Source organism: Sabethes cyaneus, chromosome 3 (genome assembly GCF_943734655.1).
Source record: "Sabethes cyaneus chromosome 3, idSabCyanKW18_F2, whole genome shotgun sequence".
Taxonomy (NCBI): domain Eukaryota; kingdom Metazoa; phylum Arthropoda; class Insecta; order Diptera; family Culicidae; genus Sabethes; species Sabethes cyaneus.
This window is the reverse complement of record NC_071355.1, coordinates 97,365,376-97,390,106: the sequence shown is the minus strand read 5'-3', so window position 1 is coordinate 97,390,106 and position 24,731 is coordinate 97,365,376. Positions and strand designations below refer to the sequence as shown.

Below are 24,731 nucleotides of genomic sequence, written 5' to 3'. Positions count from 1 at the left end.
AAAAGGCAAAGTAATTCTTAACAGAAAAAAGAACCTTAAGAAATATCTTTAACCGGCACCCTTTTACCTCTATCACTTACGAAGAAATGGTTTTTGTTGCATATTTAAACTCCGCTTTTTTTAACCCATCCATCGACGCTTCTGACGCAATGCTGTGATGTCCCACGACTGTCTGGCGAATAACGCGAACCAACCAGTCGAACCTTTGGAGCTGAGTTATCTGCTTGGTATCGCCGGGGGATGCTTGGCCGCTTTCCTTATGCTGATTTGCCTCTGTATCTACGCGATTCGAAAGAGGAAATGTTGTTTCAGAAGTAAGTATCGCTTAGCATAATTCAACCCTCTTATTCAAATTATTATAAACTCAAGGAGTGTATAGCGACGTGGTTTATTTGCGAATGCTTCCAATAACAGCATCTTTCCTGTTTCCTACAGATCGAAACAACTATAAAACCTCGGAAAAGGATAGGTAAGTAAAACCTTTGTTTGATATGTTTCGGAAGCGAACAAAATGCTAATTATAGTTTCCAAGAAGCTGTCTGTATTTCATCCAACAGCATTTGCTTGCATTTTCCATAAACATAAAAGCCAATTCCCTCAGGTAATATTTCGATGTGAATGTATGTATCGTTTTAGCGGGAAAAATGTATGTGTTTATGCATGCAGAAATATATAAACACTGTTTGCACCTGCTATATGAAACTTGCAAAACAGTTCGAACCAACCACAGCTCAATCTTGAATATCTCGAAAAAAAAAGAAAGAAAAAACATGCCACCACCACAATCTGTCCATATTGCTTTCGATGGAACCAGAAACGACGATGAAAGTTGATAAAATATTCAGACAGCAGAGAAATATTAAAATTCCTTTTTTTTTCCTTTTATTCCTTTTTTTGTTTGAACTGCACGGTTTCTTGTGCAGATTTTCCCACTCACTTAAATACGGTTTTTAGAAGCGGTCAGGTCAATGTAAAAAAAAATATTAGATCGTAGTTACGTAGTGCTCTCATACATATTTGTTTCCATTTTGTGAATGGTTATTCAGGGTAGTGCATATCTTACAATTTATGCTGCTGCCTTCAAATGACTCAATGACTGCTATGAAAATATTACACGCATGTTCTATGAGTATCCCCAAATCTATTCTTTATTACAATACGGAAAAAAACAACATTGTAAGTGGTAAGTATTGACTCATGCACTCCCTTTATGCTGAACTCTGCGTTACCGACAATGAAGTCTCTAGACCATTCTTATGGTACTGGCTCGAGGTGCGTTATGAAATCTCTTATTCAAATACAAATTATAACTGGTCTCCGCAGTGTCTAGCCCTAGAAAACGTTTGAAAAGCAGTAGCTTATAATAAAGCAAAGAAAAACGGATGAAAACACCGACTATCAAGTGCTGATATCAAGCATTACACTCACTATACTGTGATACTGCAAAGAGAACGAAGTGCGGAATACAGAAAAAAACACCTGGATAATATCGCAATAGATCGCAGTCGCAGTGATAATAATCATCCAAAAAATGTTGACCTGTAAGCGAACCTTGCATGATTTTATTCTTCAGTATTTTCTGAACTAGCAAAGCTAAGCGAAGCCTAGGTGCTACATTCCGTTATCGAAACTTGACCTTCTGTTTTTATGCGACAGACTTCGCAGCCAGCTGTTAGAGTGTAGGACAATTGCAGGGCCAGTTGCTACGATTCTATTGACTCTAACAGCCTCTCCCAGTTGAGATTCGAACATACGACGACTGGCTTATTAGACCAGCTTCATACCTCGAAGCCAACTGGGAGGCATTTCTGAACTATTTACTTATATTTTGCGCGTGTATGTGACTCAGCAGTTAGAATCCTTTATAAATAGAGATCCTAAAGCGAAGAAGAAATAAGAATAGGAACGGCACTCGAGCTCCGTGCTTTGACTGTTGTCTGCGTAAAGAAAAGCAAAGCCTAAAGGCTACATTTCGTTATCCAAACTTGACCTTCTGTTTTTATATGACAGAGTTTGCAGCCAGATGTTGTAGTACACGATAATTGCGGGGCTAGAGTTATGATCTTATTGACTGTAATAGCCTTTCCCAGCCGAGATTCGAACATACGACGACTGGCTTATTAGACCAGCATCGTACTTCGAGGCCAGCTGGCAGGCTATCGTCTGCGTACTATTGTCCAATATTGTGGTATGGTGTCATTCGATGGGCACCGAATAAGTACAAAACGGCACCGAACAACAGATTTTGCTGGCTTTCTCCAAATGCGTTCTCTCACATATTTAATATTAGCTGAATACCCGATCTCACTTGGGGCCTCTTTGTCTCTCAGTCATACATAATGCAAGAAACAAAACATATTTTCGTCATTTGAATGTCTCTGCTCACTTTGTCAGTTCCCCTCCAGTTGTCCATCAGCCACTTGTAAATCTGTCTTCTTCTCGGTAACCCGCGAGATGGGTCCGACAATCCACCCGAGTCAAAACCTATCTGTTGTAAACGACATACGATACCGGCACCCGTCACGGTATAATCTAGCGCGACTGAAGCAACCGGATGTCGCCGAAAACTACATGTTATCCCTCGGAACCGCGCTACCGGAAGAGGGTGAGCTGCATGAAACCCCGCTTGAGGACTGTTGAAATGCCGTGAAAACAGCCATTAACAGTTTATAAGGGAAGAGATAAGGGAAGTTAAAGAAGCCACCCAGCGGGAAAGGAGGACATTGGATCGGAACTTATTAAAATGGGCCCGGACAAGTTGGCTGGTTGTCTGCATCAACTGATTGTCAAGATTTGGGATACGGAACAACTACCGGAGGAGTGGAAAGACGGGCTTATCTGTCCTATCTACAATTAAGGTGATAAGCTGGATTGTAAGAACTACCGAGCGATCACTATCCTGAATGCCGCCTACAAAGTGCTGTCCCAAGTCATCTTCCATCGACTATAACCAATAGCTAATAGATTTGTGGGAAGTTACCAGGCCGGCTTCATGGAGGGTCGGTCTACAACGGACCAAATGTTCACCCTGCAGCAGATCCTCCAGAAGTGCCGCGAATTCCGAGTACCCACGCATCACCTGTTCATCGATTTCAAAGCCGGATATGATAGCGTAAACCGACAAGAGCTATGGAAAATTTTGGACGAAAATGACGTTCCGGGTAAGCAGAGAAGCAGAGAAGATTTAATTGATTATAAATACGCCTAAAACAAAGTATATGCTGGCAGGCGGGACCGAGCGACGCAGCGCCCGCTTGAACAGTACTATGGTAATCGACCGGGATGAGTTCGAGGTAATCGACGAGTTCGTATTCCTTGGCTCGCTGACAACAGAGGACAATAATGCCAGCCGTGAGATTAAAAGGCGTATTACACAAGATTAAAAGGCGTATTGCACAAACACTTGCGGTCTGACAGTTTGAGCCCCCGTACAAGTGCACACTGTACAAAACGCTAATTAGACCGGCTATCCGGAAAGCCATTTTCGTCCAAAATATTTCATAGCTCATGTCGGTTTACACTATCCTATGTGGCTTTGAAATTGATGAACAGGTAATGCGGATTTTGCGGCACTTCTGGTGGATCTGCCGCAGGGTGAAGATTTGGTCCACTGTAGACCGACCCTCCATGAAGTCAGCCTGATAGCTTCCCACAAATCTATTAGCTATTGGCGATAGTCGAAAGAAGATGACTTAGGACAGCACTTTGTAGGCGGCATTCAGGATAGTGATCGCTCGGTTGACAATCAGTTGATGCATGCAACCGGCCAACTTGTCCGGGCCCATTTTAATAAGTTCCGCTCCAATGCTATCCTTTCCCGCTGCTTTGTTGATCTTCAGCCGCTGGTGACATCTTCGTTGCTTGCTGCACCAATGATGTCACTTCCTCTACTATCATGGTCGTCCGCCTGCACGCCATTCAGGTGTTCATCATAGTGCTGCTTCCACCTTTCGATCACCGTTCGGTTGTCAGTCAAGACACTACCATCTTTATCTCTGCACATTTCGGCTGCGGCACAAAGCCTTTACGAGATTCGTTGAGTCTCTGATAGAACTTCCGTGTGTCGTGAAAGCGGTACAGCTGCTCGAGTTTTTCGCACTGCTTCTCCTCCTGGTGACTCTTCTTTTCCTGGAAGAGTCGGGTTTGCTGTCTCCGCTTCGGTTTGTATCGCTCCCCATTCTGAGCGGTGGTTCTACCCAGCATTTATACCCGCGCTGCGTTCTTCCCATTCAATATGTGCTGGCACTCCTCGTCAAACTATTCGTTACGTCGATTCGGCGCCACACAACCTAGACCGTTCTCCGCTAAGCTGTTAATGGTTGATTTCATGGCATTCCAACAGTCCTCAACAGGAGCTTCATCCAGCTCACCCTCTTCCGGCTCGCGGTTTCGAGTGATAACGCGTAGCTTTCGGTGACATCCGGTTATGCTGGTAGAAGGTACTACGTATGGTTATGTTCTTGGAAGCGGCGAAGTCGACAAGTCTTAGATCGTTTTCGTTCGTTTGCCGGTGTGCGTTGAACCGTCCAATCACCAGTTTCAATTCCTCTTCCTGACCAACCTGATCATTACAGTCCCCGATAATAATATTGCCATCATGTCTTGGGCAGCGGTCGTATTCGTGCTCCAACTGCGCGTAACATTTGTCTTTGTCATTATCGGTACTTCCAAGATGAGAGCTGCGCACGTTTATTATGCAAATATTAAAGAATCGGTCCTTGATTCTTAGTCTACACATTCGGGGATTGATCGGCCACCACCCGATCAACCGCTTCTGCATCTCGCCCATCACTATAAAAGCTGTACCCAGCTCGTGTGTATTGCCGCGTCTCTGATAGATGGTATGACCATCCCTATACGTACGTACTATCGCTCCTGTCTAGCATACCTTCTGCAGCACTACGATGTCGAACTTGCGGTTCTTCACTTCTTTAGAAAACACGTGGGTACTTCCGAAGAAATTTAGAGACCGACAATTCCATGTTCCTAATTTCCAATCGATAGTCCATTTTCGTCACTTGGGTCTTTGCCGATTGTTCCGATTACAGTTATTATTATTTACGGAGTTCATTGCTTTGGTTTTTTAGTGATTCAGACTTGCAAAGCCCGCAAGCAGCCCCACAGTAACGCCGAAGGATCAACGTAGCTCGAAGGAGCCCTCCTTCCCTGTCAGCGTACAACCTTGGTTTCCACCGGAGTTGGTTAACCGATCTCCACCGAGGTTGCTCGTATCCTGGCTGGTACCTTGATTGTTTATTTGTACATCAACAGGCCTTGTGGCTCAAATGATAATTTAACCTAAAAACTACGCGCTATTGATAAAAAACGATTGATATTGATATTGATTTTTCAGTACGTCACGGCTGACGTCAAATTCGAAGCTGGAGTAAAAACGGTTAAAGTTGCGTATGATAGGTAGGGATCGGAGTTGCTGGGTAACAGACTATGGACCACTGTAGGGTCTATTTTATGCCCAGTGCGCAAGGCACCGATAGTACGCATTACCCAGCCGTTTACCAACCATATCTGTGCTCACAGTTCGTTTCCGTTTTCACAGTTCATTTTGAATCTTATTTACCATCGGTGTCCCTCAAATGTTTCAAACTTATATTAGACTCCACCTACACTAGCGGGTTGAATTATTTTTGAACACAATTAGTGTCTCTTCCCCCGTTTATTGTCGGTGGTGTTTAAAATACGGTGCGCGGTTGTAGAGTTTCCTTTTTACCCCGTCCACCTATTCAATAATTCACCAATATCAGCAAATCATAGGGCCTGGTGGAAAATTTGGGTTAGAATCCAGTTATTATTGGCTCCCATTCTAGTTTGGTTCGATCCCTCAACTTGGGTAAAGAGGGTAAAAAGTTTTACAAACTTAGTAAGCCTTGCTTCAATGAATTTTCCGAGTTTTACAATCATTCCCAACAAACATTTTATTTGAAGAATAGCTTATTCAACCATTATACGGCTAATTTCCAGTAAACAAGCGCTTGATAAGCTATTATACAATAAAGATGTTTGTTGGGTCCCCTTCACGTCTTGTCTTGCCCTGGAGATACTATCTGTCAACACCTTTTTTCATTACTTTCTTCTATTGTTTTCTCCGTCTATTGAAAACGCCAAAAAAATAATTATTGCCTGACCCCACTATCAAGGTCAAACAACAAAACTTTATGACTTATAGTGACTATATCAAGGGTTTATTTAGAATTACATGTCGCCACTTTATTAATGGTCACTGTAACGGTATCCATATTTGTCACAGAAAATAGACACGCCAACTTTTGCCACTTTCACCGGGAAAATACTATCAAATAGTTGCACTTTAAAGCGAAAAATTAATTTTCTATCTAATTTGTACCTAGCAGGGGAAAACTAAAAATACTCAAAGCGCAGAAACTAAAGTCTATAATTTGGTAGCAGTATGTATGTGTGTATACCCGAATAAAAACGTACAGTGAAAAACACACTGCATTTTACTGTTACAAAACATCGAATAACCACACTTAAACAGTGAATAGTTTTGTAAAAGTTACATTGAAGGTGCATGAATATTTCTGTTTTCCAATAAATTTTAATGTAAACCGCTGATTTTACAATAAATCACTTGCAGTCTGCGGCCGTCTCGCCTTGAATGATCTATAAAACGATTATAGCAACTTGCCCAATTTGATATAAGGATTTCTGCAGGATAATTTACCCCGCGACATAGTCTTTGGCGAAATGCATTATAAACAATATCGAACAAAACAGACGAAAACCGGACACTTGTGAATATAGATGACGAGTAGTATTGGCCGTCATTTACTTCGTTTCAATTTGCATTGTTGCCCAATTATATTGAAAACTTACAAAAATGGTGTAACGGCATAAAGTGTTGTAAACAGTAACATTCGTAGTTATTTTAATGTGTTTACATTAGTGTTGGATGTGCATTTCTATACGGGATGACTTTCGCTGCAACTTACCTGACTCACCTGACCAAATTTTTGGACAGAAGGTTCACGCACTTGTACCTACTCCCATAACCCACCACGCCGGGTTTTGCTAAACATCTATTATATTTGACATGCCTGCTCTTTCGTTTAGATTCGATAGCTACAGCGGATGTTCTATCTGATACGACTAGTAGTAGCATTATATCATACACACATCAAAAATACATTAAATCATCGCAATTTTTTGTACATTTCAAAAAGAACAACCAAACATGAATCGGGAGAAATTCCTTCCCGGTGAGAGCGAATGTGTGAAGAAAAATTTATGGCTTGTGTGTAATCGTGGAACTGTAATGCGACGAAAAACATAAATCTTTGGAACGACATTGAAAATTGAAAATATCAGATGACAAATGGTATCCCAGAAAAGACGCTTCGTTCGCTTCCGTCATGTGTGAACTATTACTTTAACAAATCCGTTGAAATGCTCCGAATGGTCGGGCACTTTGCCCCGTCGATGAAAAACCATCCTTTCGGCGGAAGTCAGGAGAAAAACAAACAAAGGATAACTGGCGATGCTATAGTCAGCAAGCACATAGGACACTCACTATTCGGGGTTATGGTTCCACCCTATGTTTTTATTGCTTTGCTTCCACTTAGAAGTTACCACATGGTGTTTCCTTTGTGCAATATGAAAATCTTTTTAAAATTAATTGTGATTGCGGGCCATTCAAATATTAGTGAAGTTACGCATTAAAGTGCGATTTTAATTTATTCAAAAAGAGGAAAGCGTCAAAATATTCAATTTTATCAACATTGCGTTTCACACTTGGTATGGCATATCAGTTGTTTTCCGTTGCTTCCTGTCAATAGTACGCTATCAATCACGCGAAGGGAGTAGGGTGTAACCCGAACGGATTTTCACGACGAAGATATTTTTTTCTAGTTTACCTCTTATGCGACCAACACCCTCCGTCTGACGATGCTGTCACTAGAGATGCTATGCATTATTCAATGGTAGCATAACGAAAGCTTTAATATCGTGCTCGTGTTCCGTATGCAGATTCCAGTGAATCATGAATGTCTGAAAGCACTCTCGACGTGGAGAAAATTAGAGACACAAGTGGAGGGTTTGCAAAACATTCACATACAGTGCCGAGCGTTCTTGAATATGACTGCTACCGTCGGAGGCTCAACTTCGCTTCGAAATAGGGACCAGTTTTCGAGAGCACTGCTTAAACAAAATAGTATTACCTCGATACGCAGAAAGTATCCAGCCTCTGTCATTGAAATTCCATGCAATAACAGTGAACGAAGAGTGCTAAAATCCGTGCTACTTGAAATGATGGCACACGCTTCCCAAAGAACAAACTTCATTCTACACGTGTAAACCCGACGCGCATAACAAGGATCTCATTTTTATTCGAAATTTATTCATCAGCACGTGATCGAAAAAGTACACCTTTTGCTTTGGAGGCACTTGGAATCAATTTGCATTCGCGAGAGACAAATGGAAGAAGGGGAATCACTTTTAATTTTTGAGAGACACTTTTGGATCTCTTTCAAAAAAAAACAGCCTCCCAAATCCATTAGGCTGCGCCCGGGACACGTAGGTAGCATGAACGGAAACTAGATTTGTATAAAGTAAGACTTGGCAATTTTGTGTTAATGCACAGGTAAACTCCGATGCTAGTGCTACCTCGCAGTACTGTTGTGAAAAATTATAAATGCTTTGAACATTCGTGCTGAAGGAAAATCAAACTTTAATTTATACTCGACTTTTGTATAACTCTTCAAACAGCACGCGTACGTGGAGTCAGAATACTTCAATCACAGACAAACAGACATGACACGCATTGTTCCATTATTCACATGCTGCAATAGTCATTTCAAGTTTGGTTTTGGTAGGGAACGCTTGCTAATCCGAGGGATATTTCTGTTGTAAGTTAATATTTAGGAATATCGAACAGAAATGGAACCTACTAGTGTGTGCCCGAAATATTTACGACGATATTTTATGAAGAATTCAATTAAGGAATAATCTAAATTTGAAAAACTGGCACTTCCAAACTGCCATTAAAAATTTTTTCCATAAAATCCTTTTTCAGTCCATAGACAGACTTCAACATCAATTCACTTCAAATCTTTAAACATGGTAAAAATAACGGCTTTACAAATTTCGGAAGAGAAACTTCTGTAACCACAATGAAGCTCCATCGATTCCAACGAAAAAAATAGAAAGGAACACTTTGTTACAATTCAACATGCAGTACTCGTCGCTCAAATTTCAAATTTTTTGCTCAACTCTTTTACTGAGTTTTAAATCAACGGAACACCGATTGCTGCTGATATAAAAATGCCGAATTGTTTGTAGAGGGCACTGCAGAACACGAGTGCCGTTACCGCCCTTTGAAACGGGTGCTACAAACGGTCTGTTCTACAGTTATACTACAGCTCACACATATAAATAACGGAAAGCATCAATAGCAGTTGTAATAACGCTAAAAGGTGGATTTTACATTCAGCAAACAAATTCGATAGCATGCGGTGGCATTGGTCCGTCACGTGCGGGATGCAATATTGTCCACCAGAAGCAATATACATTCTAACTGGTGAAATTCGTTTCAGAAATTTCATCAGTGCCATTCTACTCAAAAAGAGAAACGGCCACAAGTGGCAGAGGAGCGGAATATTCAAATTCTGGTTGTGGCATCATGCTTCTCGTCTCGTTAGTATTGCGTGCTCGGTCTCCTAGCGACGGAAAACGAAATCCCTTACCTATTACGGTAAAGTAACATTTCGCCTGCGATATGCGGCATGACATAACGTCACAAGAAGCGAAACCGAAGCCGATGGTTCACCACTCCATTCGTTACATCTGTACATGGTAGGACAATCCTGATAGCAGCTTCGTCCTTGGTGGCCTGTTGTGGCGGATAAATCGTTTCTAGAAATGGAATAAAAATTTCCATCCCCACACGGTGCAAAATGTACGATTCAATTCTGAGACCTTTTTTTGCATTGTAATACATGAAATATACATGAACATTGCACCTATGGTGAGCGGCACTTTAGCAGTAAAGTAAAGTAAAGAGTAAAGTAAAGCAGTAAAGTAAAGTAAAGTAGTAAAGAATATCATGTTGAGAAGGTAAAAACACGGCCTAGAGCTGTTTATTTATACAGCGGAATGCGATAAAGCAGCCTAAGTGGATTTTTATCGCTTCTGGATGAGTTTCTATCTCGGAAAGTGAGTTAGAAAAATATTTTTTTCGCAGACGGACAGATGGTTTTTGATTGCATGCCTGGAGGCAGACAAGGTTGTTTGAATTTTACTGAAAATTGTTTCACCTCTCGCAACGAGCTTCAAGATATCATAGCACCCTGAATATAATTGCCGGAGTTTTCTCAAATTATACGAAACTCGCAAGGAGAAATGCTAATGATCGGTACATTTTGCCACCAGCACAGTTGGCAGGCAAAAGAAATATTCATTTTTGGCAAATAATCCAGTACATCCACAGTCTTAGGCAAACTGTGAATTGATAAATTCACAGTAATTACTAGTCTCGCCACTCTTTTGTAAGGCGAAATGCACCACGTTTATCAGATTAATCTGCAATCGTTCTAGCCATCCACAAGTACCACTTACACTTGAGATGCAAATCACGTTCGAAAAATAATCGGCTCTTGTTACGGCCGATACGACTACGACGTTAAACCCTTACGTTCAGGCGGGAATTAAGATTTAACCCATCCGTATCCTGAATCTCGAATTGAGACGATATATCTTTCTGATTTTTGCCCTTCCTGTATTCCCTTCCGTGCCAGCCATTTTTCACTTCGCTCCACTGTGCTGGCTTTGATGTATGTATCGAATATAAGATAGCAACAGAAATCTAAACAAATTTTGTGCCATATATTATTTTTGCAATTTTCCTGTATCGTCTCTTAATGTGCCTCGTTTTCCAGTTTCACACATAGGAAGGATGCTGAATGATGCCTGAGTATCAGGCAACGAGGAATCTCGTTCGACGAATGGTGACTGGAAAAGTTTTGTGTTCTCATTTATTCTGTGCGAGGAATCCGTAGTAGGTCAATTCCGGGTGGGAAAATAAAGTTGCCGTATATACAACACTGAACTTACAGTGAATACGGTTTAAGTGGAATGAAATGTTTCCTTAATCGTCATCATAAATAATGCTGCCACTGATGTTGATGGAGGACGTTCTTCTCTCCACAGCAGTCATCAGTGTCTGACTGGACCATGCCACATATCGGGAGCGTCAGTGTACACTATTCGAGCGAGTGAATGAAGTTCTCACATCTGAGAAAAAAAAAAACAATATAAAAATTGTCGTTCAGCTATAAACACTTTGCCATAATAACTCCTCTGACGATAATACTGTGGCAAATAAGGTTGTCATTTGCACACCGTTGTCCTCCATTATGTGTCAACAGACGACAGCTGGAGAAAAGGTAAAACACTTCGAACGAAAGTGGTTCTGATTTGGTAAACTGACTTGCGGTGCGGCGTTTACGTTTATTTGAAATGATGTTGTCAGGATCGCATCCGTTCGTGTATACATGATATAATCTCACAGCGTACAATCCCTGAACAATTTTTGAAAGATCTAAACCAGTTTTAAACCCAATTTCAATTCTAATTTAATATCAATAGTCCAATTTCAAGTGTTGTGTAATATCAACTTCATCTCCGGATTCCAGTCATTTTCAAAGTCTAATTGCAAGTCTAACTTTGAGTTCAATATCAAAATTTGAGTGCAAATTGAAGTCCCATTGCATGTCCGATATCAAGTCCGATTTCAGTTGCCCACGGGGCTAAGGGAAAAAATTGAGTTCTAATCGTTATAATTTGCTCCCATTATTGCTTGATACGATCCCCACTTGAGTAAAGTAAAACGTTATACAAACTATGTAAAAGCCCCGGAGTATACAAAACGATTGCTTTAATGGGGAGTGCCAACAAGCGGCGAAGAGGAAAACAATTACTTGGAAAACCCTGAGCATTGCCATCGGGAAGAACTTGGCCAAATAACGACGATTCTGAAGAGTAAAAAGCGCCAAAGGGAGGATAGAGAGTTAGAACAACTATTTCGAGCGCAAGTTTTACGCGAAGGTGAACGCAACTCGGCTATACTCACCGAAACCTGATACGTGTAGGAATCTAGGGAGAGAATCTAATCACAAACGAGCGAGAGGTGGCCAACAAGTAAACCAACCAAGCCGTTGGTAAGAACTAAGCTTTATTAACATGGCCAAGAAACATTATTTCCAAGATTTGGAAGAAGGGAAAGTTACCAGTGGAATGGATGGAAGGAACAATTTGTCCCATCTACAAAAGTGTGATCGGCTCGACTGCTGCAGCTATCGCGGTATAACGCTGGTAAACGCCGCCTACAAGGTACTCTCCTAGATCCTATTACGCCGGCTGTCACCAATCTTTTGGTGCCTAATAAAAAAAGTCGGAGTACAACGTGCCCGTGCATCACTTCTTTATTGATATCAAACCAGCATACGATACAATCGATCGAGACCAGCAATGGTTTTCCGGACCAACTGACGCGACTAAGCAGAGCTACATTAGTTCGAGTGGTGTTGGCACGGCTTATCCTGCTTGCTATTTATTCAACACTAGCTGACCCGAAAAACTTCGTATTGCCACAAATTAAACTGTGTTGTACATAAACCCTGAATTTCATTTGTATGGGAGCCCCCCTCCTAAAGTGGGAAGGGGTCCTAATTCATCATAGAAAAAATCCTTGCCTCCAAAAAGCTTGACATGTCAGGTTCCATTTGTTTGATTAGTTCTTGAGTTATGAGGAAATTTGTATTTCATTTGTATGGAAGCCCCTCTCTTAAAGGGGAGAGGGGTCATAATTCCCCTCGTAAAGAGAGGAGGGGTCTCAATTGACCATAGAAAAAAAATTGCCTACAAAAACACCCACATGCTAAATTTGGTTCCATTTGCTTGATTAGTTCTGGTGTTATGAGGAAATTTGTATTTCATTTGTATGGGAGCCTCCCCCCTCCTAAAAAGTTAAGGGATCCTAATTCATCATAGAAAAATTCTAGCCTCCAAAAATCTTCACATGCCAAATTTGGTTCCATTTGCTTGATTAGTTCTCGAGTTATGCAGAAATTTGTGTTTCATTTGTATGGGAGCCCCCCCCTCCTAGTGGGGGGAGGAGTCTCTAACCATCATAAGAACCTTCGCTGGCCCCAAAAACCTCTACATGCAAATTTTCATGCCAGTTGGTCCAGTAGTTTTCGATTCTATAAGGTTTTTTCAGCGAATTTTAAATTCTTGATGATTTTAAATTAACGCGGTTTTTTACGTCAATTTTTGAATTAACACGGTTTATTTTATGACAATTTTGGAATTAACGCTTTACAGAAGTACAGGATAATAATCCATATTATCACAAATATGAAACAACACTTGACACTTCCTTGACGTTTCCTCTATGTATGCTAGAAGAACAGAGTTTACGGCTATTTTGCAGAAAACTTGGTTACTTGAAGTAATTCAAATAATTTTATTTAAGCACAATTTGTATTCTTCAAAAATACAATAAGTATAACTTTCTTTGCATTGAGCGAGAATTTTTGGAAAAAAATTCTTTGTGCAAGCCAAAAGCCATATAAGTTATAAGAACGCTTCATGGTGGGTTCAGAAAAACCTATTAGAAAAATGGCGGACAAGGCTATTTTAATTACTTTTGAAATGATAGCCAATTGCATATGGGCGCTTGTAAATATGGTGTTCTCCAATAAATATTAAAATATTATAACATGTAGCCGGGGTGGCTCTTGCCGTATCAAGGATTCCTCTCACTGTACTCGGTCGCCAGTTCGTTGAGTGTTTATACGCCTACGCCACTCTCCGCTTTCCGTTTGTACTTCACCAAAAATAGTCCGCAACACCTTCGTTCAAATACGGCATGTGCACGTATGTCTTCCGTTGGCTAAGTTACTGTCTCAAGTCCGTAGAGGACTACTGGTGTGATTACCGTTTTCTACATCGTCAGCATTGTGCGGCGGCATATGCTCCTTGATCGAAGCGTCTTGCGGAGGGAAAAGTAGGCTCGAATTCCAGTTTGAATGCATCGTTGCATCTCATTACTCGTATTATCGTCGGCAGTGACCAGAGATCCCAACTATAAACGGTTGCCAGCATACCAGATAAATCTGGATTTTGCCAGAATTTTGATTGCGCGCCAGACAAACAGACAAAGTTTAAAATTTTAAAAAGGTGATCATTTCTAATGTTGAACATAATTTTGCATCTGCGGGGAGCAAAACAAGCAAGACTTTTCCAAGAAAACGCCCCATCGGGCTAATTGACCACCAGATTTTTGTCAGTCACTTATATTCGTGATCGTTAGATTTTCGGGAAAACCTGATGGCCACAAGTATACGAATTCATCGAGCACTTCTAATTTTCATCGCCGTCAATAGTCACTGTGCGTGGGTGGCGAAAATTGTTTTCTTTGGAGTCTCTTCCTACCATATTTCGGCTTTTGACGCATTAATTTTTAACCCAATTCTCCTAAACTCCGTTGTTCCTCTGGCGTAGATTGCCTCCGCCGTCCCAAGGTTTCTAGTAATGATATCGAGATTGCATGGTGCGAAAGCTAGGAGCTACCTACACTTGCTGAAGATCGTTCTTCTCGTTTCGATACCTACTCGCCGGATCACACCTTCAATAGTGATGTTGAATAACATACAGGAAAATCCATCTCCGTACCGCAACCCTCTGCGCGACTCGAAAGGACTCGAGAGTGCCCCTGAAACACGCACGTAGCACATCACTCGCTCTAGGGTGGCTATGATGATCAGCCGCGTACGTTTGTCCGGAAAACCGAACACGTGCATTATTTATCATAAGCTGTTCGCGCTCGGCTATATCAAATACTGCTCTGAAATTCAAGAAAATATGATGCAATGTGCCCATTGTATTCCCGACATTTCTGGTTGATTTGTCGGAAAGTAAAAATTTGATCCGTAGTCGCACGGGCCCCCAAGAAGTCTGCCTGCTACTGCCTAACGAGTTTTGTTGCTGTGTCATTTACCCGGAATGATTGTTCTAGTTCTACACGATCTCTATCCTCCTTCTGGCGATTTTTCCTTCGCAGGATCGTGGTCAACTTATTCCGCGCAGGTCGATACTTGACTAAATTCTCTCCGGTGATAATGCTTAGATAATTTTTTCAAGCTCTTTTTTTTCCTATCCCTGGCTTGTTGGCATTCCCCGTCAAACCAATCATTTCGTTCGCTCGAGGTTTTCTTACCTAGCATCGTGGTTGCGGCCTGATTGACGCCCGAGCGTATCCTACTCTCCAGGTGGCTTTGTGGAAATCTCTGCGGGGAAAGAAAGTACTTCTGATCACCATGCCTCAGAAAGCTATAAAGTTGATGTATCGCTGGCAGTTATCGTTCATGTCGGTAGGCAGCCTATGGGGCCCGATCACCGGTCTATATATTGCTTTTCTACCCACTAGCGAGGACACGTTGCCCCCAGCTGCGCATAAAACGCTTCCTTCTCGTCGTCATGTCTACCTTCGTGTGTGGACAATGCACGTTTGTGATGGTGTAGTTTAAGAAATGGCCTTTTATGTACATGCACATCCTCTCGTTGATCACTTTTTAGTCCATTACGTGATCCCGCATTGTGCCCATCTCTACGAAGCCCGTTCCTAGCTCGTTGGCCGCTCCAACGCTCGGGTAGAATTGGGCTTTCCCGCCAAGGATCCTCCATACCTTCTCGCCTTTGTGACAGGTTCTAACTGGTTCTAACTGGTCGAGCAGCACCCTGTTGCCATAGTTCCAGGTACCAAGTTTCCATTCCATGTCCTTATTTCATCGCCTTTGTCCATGCCGAATGTTCCGAGTCGAATTTCCTTAGTTATCCGTAGTGTGTTAGATTTAGGTAAGTTCCCCTACTAGGGCCACGCGACCGTGTCTCGTGATGGAGCTGCCATCTTATAGTTCCGAGACAACACAGTGCCTCCTTCCTAGTTTGTTGGTATATACGACCTTAGTTTCTACCGGGGATGGTTACCCGATCTCCGCTAAGGTTGCTTCGACTAGTACCTTATTAAACCTTAAATTATAAGTGATCTATCTCTTTCAAATGAATGTTTGAACTTAGAAAAACCATCTTACCATAATCTGTTTAAAATTTGCCTACTATCAGCTTCTCTATGGCATTATTCATTTTTATTTTATTACTTGAATTGTTCAACGATCTACGGCAACACACACGAGCTGGGTACGGGTGATTGGGTGGTGGCCAATCAATCCTCGAATGTACAGGTAGAAAATCAAGGGCCGATTCTTCAACATAAGCATAATCAACGTGCACAGCCCTCACCTCAGAAATACTGATGACGACAAGGATGAATTCTACATGCAGTTGGAGAGTGAATACGACCGCTGCCCAAAACATGATATCAAGATCGTCATCGGGGATTTCAATGCTCAGGTCAGCCAGGAGGAGGAATACAAACCGGTGATTGGAAGGTTCAGTGCACACCAGCGGACCAATGAAATGGGCCTAAGACTTATCGACTTTGCCGCCTTCAAGAATATGGCCGTACGTAGTACCTTTTTCCAGCACAGAATCCATCACAAGTACACCTGGCGGTCACCAGATCAGACAGAATCACAGATCGACCACGTTTTGATCGACTGTCGGCACTTCTCAGACATTATCGACGTCAGATCTTATCGAAGCGCTAACGTTGACTCGGACCACTACCTAGTGATGGTTAAGATGCGCTCAAGACTCTCCGTTGTGAACAACATTCGGTACCGACGCCAGCCTCGGTTAGATCTCGCGCGGCAGAAGCAGCCAGACGTCGCCGCAAACTACGCGCATTCACTCGAAGCTGCACTGCCGGAAGAGGACGAGCTGGACGAAGCCCCTCTCGAGGACTGTTAGAACACTATCAAAACAGCCATCAGCAGTGTAGCGAAGAGCTCCATCGGGCATGTGACCCGGAATCAGCGGAACGTTAGGTTTGACGATGAATTTAAGAGGGTGATGGATGAGGAGAACGCTGCGCGGGCGGCCAAGATGCGCAGTGCCACACGACAGAACGTGGAAATACACAAACAGAAGAAGATTCAGCGAAACCAAATCTTTCGGGAGGAAAAGCGCAACCTGGAAGAGCAGGAATATGCAGAGTTGGAGCAGCTGCATCGTTCTCAGGAAACGCGAAAGTTCTACCAGAAACTGAACGGATTCCGCAAAGGCTTTGTGCCGCGAGCCGAAATGTGTCGGGATAAGACTGGCAATATTCTGACGGTCGATCGTGAGGTGACCGATAGGTGGAAGCAGCACTTCGACGAACACCTGAATGGCGCCCAGGCGGAGAGCTATGGCGGCGGAGAGCCAAGCGATTTCGACGGTGCAACAAACGGGGAAGAGGTGCCAGCCCCAACGATAGGCGAAGTTAAGGAGGCCATCATGCGGCTAAAGAACAACAAGTCAGCTGGAAAAGATGGCATCGGAGCGGAGCTTAGTAAAATGGGACCAGAAAAGCTGGCCGTTTGTCTGCATCAACTAATTATTAGAATTTGGGATACGGAACAGCTACCGGAGGAGTTGAAAGATGGGGTTATCTGCCCGATCTATAAAAAGGGAGACAAGTTGGACTGTGAGAACTATCGAGCGATCACCGTTCTCAATGCCGCCTATAAAGTGCTATCCCAAATCATTTTCCGCCGTCTATCACCAATTGCGAATAGATTTGTGGGAACTTATCAAACCGGCTTCGTCGAAGGTCGGTCTACAGCGGATCAAATATTTACACTGCGGCAAATCCTCCAAAAGGGCCGTGAATACAGAGTTCCCACGCATCATTTGTTCGTTGACTTCAAAGCCGCATATGATACCATCGAACGGAAAGAGCAAAGGAAAACCATGGACGAGAACAGCTTCCCCAGGAAACTCATCAAACTGATTAAATCTACGATGGATGGTACACAGTGCTGTGTTCGGATTTCGGGTGGATTGTCAAGTTCATTCGAATCACACAGAGGGCTTCGTCAAGGTGATGGTCTTTCATGCCTGCTGTTCAACATAGCGCTACAAGGTGTTATGAACCGACCGGATATCAATACGCGGGGCACGATATTCAACAAGTCAACAACAAGTCTAGTCAATTCATCTGCTTTGTCGATGACATGGATATTATCAGCATCTGTGTCAGAACATCTGTGGCAGTGGCTGAACAGTATTCCAGTCCATAGCGCGAAGCAGAAAAGATTGAGTTAAAGGTAAATACGTCTAAAACAAAGTACATGCTGGCCAGCGGAACCGAGGCCGAACGGCACCGCTTGGGCAGTAGTATATTGATCGACGGCGATGAGTTTGAGGTAGCCGATGAATTTGTCTACCTTGGCTCACTGGTAACGGTGGACAATGATACCAGCCGTGAGATTCGGAGGCGTATTATCAGCGGAAGTCGTGCTTACTATGGGTTCCACAAGCAATTGCGGTCGAGCAGACTAAGTCCTCGTACAAAGTGCACCTTGTACAAAACGCTTATTAGTCCGGTTGTTCTCTACGGGCATGAAACATGGACAATGCTCGAGGAGGACCTGAGAGTGTTCGGAGTTTTCGAACGACGAGTGCTAAGAACGCGCTTCGGCGGTGTACAGGAGAACGGAGTATGGAGGCGAAAGTTGAACCATGAACTTGCACAGCTTTATGGCGAACCCAGTATCCAGAAGGTGGCTAAAGCTGGACGGATACGATGGGCAGGATATGTTGCAAGAATGCCGGACAACTACCCTACAAAGACGGTGTTCGCCTCAAATCCAGTAGGAACAAGACGACCAGGAGCGCAGCGAGCAAGATGGTTAGACCAGGTGGAGCGAGATCTGGCGGAGAGTACTCGGTGTCCGAGGAATTGGAGAGCGGTAGCCCTCAACCGAGTTACATGGAGAAACTTTGTTCAACAGGCTATGTCTTAGGATGGCGTAAGTAAGTGTCCAACGATCTAGCAAACATAATCGGCGTGTTAAAATTTTCTAACTTTTATGTCACAAAACATCGACAAACTGAGCTTAGTATGGAAAATTTCTCATTTATGTGCTACAATGTAAAGGCTTGTATTTTACAGATGTTATTTTCGCTAGGTTGAATTGAATAATATAATAAAACTCGGTTTCTCTGGCACTTCAATCGCTTTCACGAATGAAAAAACTGAAGTGATAGTTATGTCGTTGTTATGAAACATATATTTATCCGCTCTGTGTCACCTAAATCGTTAGTTGACGTAAGTTGGTTTAATTTGTTATTTTTTATACGTATATTGTTCTACTGTCTGCTACTCGTCGTTTATTAGCTGGTACGATTAAAAATTCTCGTGTTGTAGTGTAGTACAGTGGAGTGTACTACCACAGAGAACAATCAACATTCAAGCTGGAGATGACCACTTGGATAAAACGTATGTCGAATTAGTTGGAGAACTAAATAGATGGTGTCGCTAAACAAACTCACAACAATTTTCTGTTATATAGTCCATACACCCTAGCAGCTGAGTAAATGGTTGTGATTCCAAAACATACGTTTGTATAAAAATTTGCCATTATACAAATCATTTAGTATAGAAAAAATCATTTAGTAAAGAAATTGTCATGTGGTGACGCTTTTTCTATTCACTGTCGTAGAGTTACGCGTTTTTTATAAAACAATATACAACGCAAATATACAAAAAAAATCGTTATTTTGTTTATTGTTCATACATCTCAAACAATAGTCTGAATCACCGTCAACGGTTTTATGAAATCTCAAAGTAGCTATGAACGGCATTTTCATAAAAAAAGTATATTTGACGAATTTACATATATTAAAGAAACCATCTATCGCTAGACAAAAAGTGCAAATATGAAACACATCAGCCTAACAATACTTGTGCTTGTGCATATGTTTTGGTTATATCCAGTCGGTGGCAAAACCAGCACAATGCCTTTTTTACGACGGGCGCTTTTTCGCGACCAAGAGCGAACAAACGCTCGAGTGTAGAAAGAAGAAAGGATTTTTTATCATAAGCACCATCAACATCATCATCAACAGCCCCATCGTTACCATCATACACTCACAAATATGTCGCAGAGAGGTGGAGGGAAAAAAATAGAATAAACACCATCATAAGCATATGTATTTGCCCTTACGCTCGTTCGTTTTATGGAAATGATGCTGCCCAGGATTCACATTACGGTATTTTCATCGCCCTCTTGGTGTTCTGGCTGGTCGCTAAATACTATACTCTGATTGATGTGATAATGTTTATGTACTGTTTATTGTTCATTCACGGTAAACGAGCATAAGCAAAAGCATAAAGGTGTCATAATTAAAACATCCTACTATACCGGGTTGCTCACAAGACCATTACTATAACGACTGATCATATCATCCTTCTAATTCAGATACAGAACATGATATACATGCTTGAATGCTTGAACAAGCGCTTGTACAATAAATTGGCGGTTATTAAGCATGAGTTGTTATAAACTCGATTCATTGTTCACCTGAACATCGCTTCTAGTTGTTGAGAAATCATCACAAATTCTACTACTGAAGGAAATTCATAATTATTACATTACATAATTATTTCGAACTCACACTTTGAGAAACGTACCCAGTCGCAGCACAGTGGGGTGGCACTATACAAGAGCTTGGGCAACCCTTAAAAAATCCAACTTGAGTGAACTTTGTGTTTCTGTTTGAGTTGGAGATGTTTTCTATCAAGCAAGAGAAATAAAATCAATGAGTGATTGTATGTATACCCTTTTGTGACAGCCCAAGCTGAAATGTTAGTACCTAGCAGCAATTATTTACAGGTGCACATATAAGAAGAATTAAAAAAAAGAATTCTGCTCTTTTTGCTGTATGTGTTTAAAATAACTAATAAGTTATAAATAATAAATAAATAAAAATAAGTTTTCGTAATAAAGTTGGAAAATTAATTATACACGTAAAGCTTGTAAGGCGATATCAGTATTATATGTCATAAGTGCAATTTTTGATTAAAATTGAACCTGATGTTAATTCATATCAATTATTTCCTATCTAATTACTACTCAACTTTGCGGCGGAACTCGTAACGGAAAAAATATACATATAGCCATAAAAAACGTCTATATGCTCAAGTGCATCAAAGTTGCACGAATTAAAATCGATAAGAGGAGCTAATTTTAAAACTTTACTATGGTTATTAACAACTACGTTGAATTATAATTATTCGTCATGAGCTCGGAGAATTTTTCCAGCCATTTTTTAAAAAGAGTTCTGTGTGCAGACGATAGCTGTAAACAGTTGCTGAGATATTGTTTTGCTATAATGAAATGAATTGAATATACTCTTAAGGGGGCATAGTACTTTTTACACCATATCTTTTGCCTTATTTCAAATATTTTTTTCTCGATAACGCGAAAAGCGAATCGATTCGGGTTTTTTGTATTTTAAACATTGCACTTTATACTAATATTTACAATTTTGTTTGCATATGTGAACCTCTTCCCCTCTCCCCTACGGCTCCTTGAACGTGATCATTCGAAAAAAACATGATTTGCGGTACCATGGATTGGCGCTGGGGGGCTTATCCAATTTGAAGAATTCCAAAACGACATCAAAGTATATTAAATTATCTCGTGTTTGACCCATGATTTTTTAAAAATTCGAATGCATAACAAAATGGAACATTACATTGGAACATTGGATCATTTAAACATAAAAGTAAGGTTTATAGTCGAAAAAATTGACTTTAAACATTTCTAAAACATACAAAAATTGCAATATCGAAAAAAGAATGGGTCAAACACTAGATAATTTTGTTGGCTTTCAAACAAAAAAAGAATCAACAGAATTGCTTGAGCCGTTCTTGAGATATTTATGGTACCGACTTTGAAAACCTAGTTTCGAGAAAAACGACGTTGAAGTTTTTATTCGCCGTGTAATCGCTCCAGACATGCGCGGTACAAAATAGCTGTAACTTTGTCAATTTTTAGATTTCATCCAAACGACTTCAAAGACATATGGTCGACATGTTAATCTTTCGAAATAATCAATAAAAAAAATTTCGATTTTTTTAAATTGAAAAAGTACTATGCCCCCTTAACCTAAAAATAAAAAATAAGAAAACTTATCCAATTTAATTCTACTATGTGTATTTTATTCAATGACAGATACGTATTTCGCCTACGACTTGCAGGCTTCCTCAGTGTCTGTTTTCGAACTACAAAACAAAACAGACACTGAGGAAGCCTGCAAGTCGTAGGCGAAATACGTATCTGTCATTGAATAAAATACACATAGTAGAATTAAATTGGATAAGTTTTCTTATTTTTTATTTTTAGGTTTCGTATTCTACTAAGACGCTCCAAAAACTTCAGTGAATATACTCTACCAAATTAGTATCTCTAAGCTGATTCTTCTGGGTTCACTATTTACAAAGCTTCGTTCGTAAACTTCAACTGTCTGTAGACTTTGTAATCTTTCCACTAATGTTTCTTTCTGTCTTCTATGAATATATGACGAAAAACGAAAAAGAGAATTTCGTAGTAACTACGTACGATTCAACAGTCTTAATCAACTTTTGATAGCACAATTCTGAGGACATGTGAAGCTACATGAAGAAGGCGAATTTTCACTGTTAAGTGAATTGAAGGTGAAAGTAAGGATATTTATATTAGCGCATTCATTAGTGAATCTGTTGTAAAATTTTGTTTTCTGCACAGTGCAAGAACCTGGTGTCTACGTCTGAATACACTTGCAAAAGCAAAATGTTATATCCACAGTTGAAAGCACATTCCAAGGAATAATTATCATAAAAAAATTGAATTGTAAAAGTTGTGCGGCAAAGAGTACTCCATTTGTACAATTTCTCGCTTTCCCCACGTTAGGAAATCCATTTCCGCTACCTTTTTCTTCAGCATCCAGTACTCCAGTACTCCAGTACTTCATCGTATATTTAGCACACTTCTATAGCGAAAAGAAAAACAGTAAGAGAAAGTTGATTCGAGTGTGCCGTTTAGCGATTCTCGAGGATTTCGCGGTAACGCATCGCAGTGTTAGCGGCGGATATCGTGCTCCATCTCCATCCACCATATATTCCACTAGCTTCAGTACTGAACTCATTTTATCACGACTTACCATTGTTTTATTGAGTATAGTTTTCAATCGTATTGCCTTCATAATCTTAATGGGTTCTGCTGTAGAGATGAGTGATCTATAAGCCAGTTGTGGTTTAAAGTTAGAGTTATTTTACGTAAAATAACATATCACCTGCCTCCCAGAAGGCCTTAAGATACGAAACTAGTCTATCAAGCCATTCTTTGAAGGGTTTACAAGTCAATAGGAACGTAGCACTAGCTCCGTAATTATCCTGTACTTCGCAGTTCGCTGGCAGTTCTGTCGAATAAAAAACAGATATGAAAAAGTGTACGGATTTCGAATCAAAAGTTGTACATTTTGTCCTCGATTTTTTATAACTAGGAGTAATTTTAGCTTCCTGTGATTCCAAATAATGTTAAAATAAGCAACATACTGTCAAAAAAAATGTGATGAATTGCCATAATTTCATATTGACCATTCTAAATTGTCTAGTTCTTAGGTGTACGGATTTCGATACGGCACGGTAATTAAAATAAATATTGGGCACACAAAAATAGCGCCGTTTCAATATAAAAGTTTATTTTTTCTATTCATTGCCGTATCCTGCTTCCCATGAAAGCCCAGAACGGTAGTAAACACTTGAACAGAATAGAAGCTGAGCTCAAAATACTACAGGTTTATTAAAGCAGATACATATATTCTGCATTAGAGATAAAACGGATTGAATAGTGCCAAAACTGGCATCTCTTATAGCATTGAATTGGTAACAGATCTGCCTAAATAAGCTTTTAAAGTTAAAACTTTCATACAACGTAAACATAAAGTAAAGAAAATGTTTAATACACGATCCTTCGTTAATACTTTATGTAGGTAAATTTGGGCTGTAACTCTAAAGGCGCAGAGGCAAAACGAGCATATACCCCACACTTTATTATGCTCTTCAGCTTTACCTCCAAGAACGTAGGTTGAACGATTATATTCCTGCGAGAGCAATCACTACCGAAGTGCACTCATTATGGGTAATTCCAGCCCTAACTACCACCGAAGCAGGCATTATATCTTGTTGTTGTGGCTAGGAGTAAGGTCAGCTTATTTATTGTTGGGGCATTATATCTTGAAACGGTTTACACGGCTAGAAAGTAAATCTAGCTAATTCTATCTATACTTTTGTTCGATTTTTATTACTGTTTATATAAAAAATGCAATTCAAGATTATTCGGCCCATGTAGCTGACTTAATCTGTTCAACTACATTGCCTTTGTTAGTCGCCAGTTTCTCGGCCATAACTCAGAATGAACAATACATTACCGCGAAAAACTAAGGGATAACATAAAAACCCGATGAAATCCACCTAGCGGTGAAAGGAACCTTTGTTATGCCATTTTATTTGTCATTTAATGTTGGCATTTCCAGCTCCAATATTATTCTTGATTGGAATGAAGTTTTGCTCATATGTTGGATACCACTCAAGGATTAATTTTCCATTAAACATAATTTCTTCGCCACGAATAACTTTTCAAAAGCACGTGTTTAGAAATGAAATTATTTTTTTACTATATCTTAAAACTACTCTAATGATCAAAATGGCGCCAAAGCAAAAGTTGTGGGAAATTGTTTTCAGAAAAAAAATTACTGAAAGAAACAAC

The 24,731-nt window shown here is 40.8% G+C and overlaps 1 protein-coding gene across 1 annotated transcript in view; it reads left to right on the top strand.

Moving 5' to 3' along the window:
- The window catches only part of LOC128739195 (uncharacterized), a 266,006-nt gene that overhangs the window by 138,122 nt on the left and 103,153 nt on the right, over positions 1-24,731 (top strand). The window contains exons 10-11 of the mRNA XM_053834631.1: positions 198-314; positions 436-469. Coding sequence (XP_053690606.1) covers positions 198-314; positions 436-469 — 151 coding nt within the window. The remainder of the gene's footprint in view (positions 1-197; positions 315-435; positions 470-24,731) is intronic.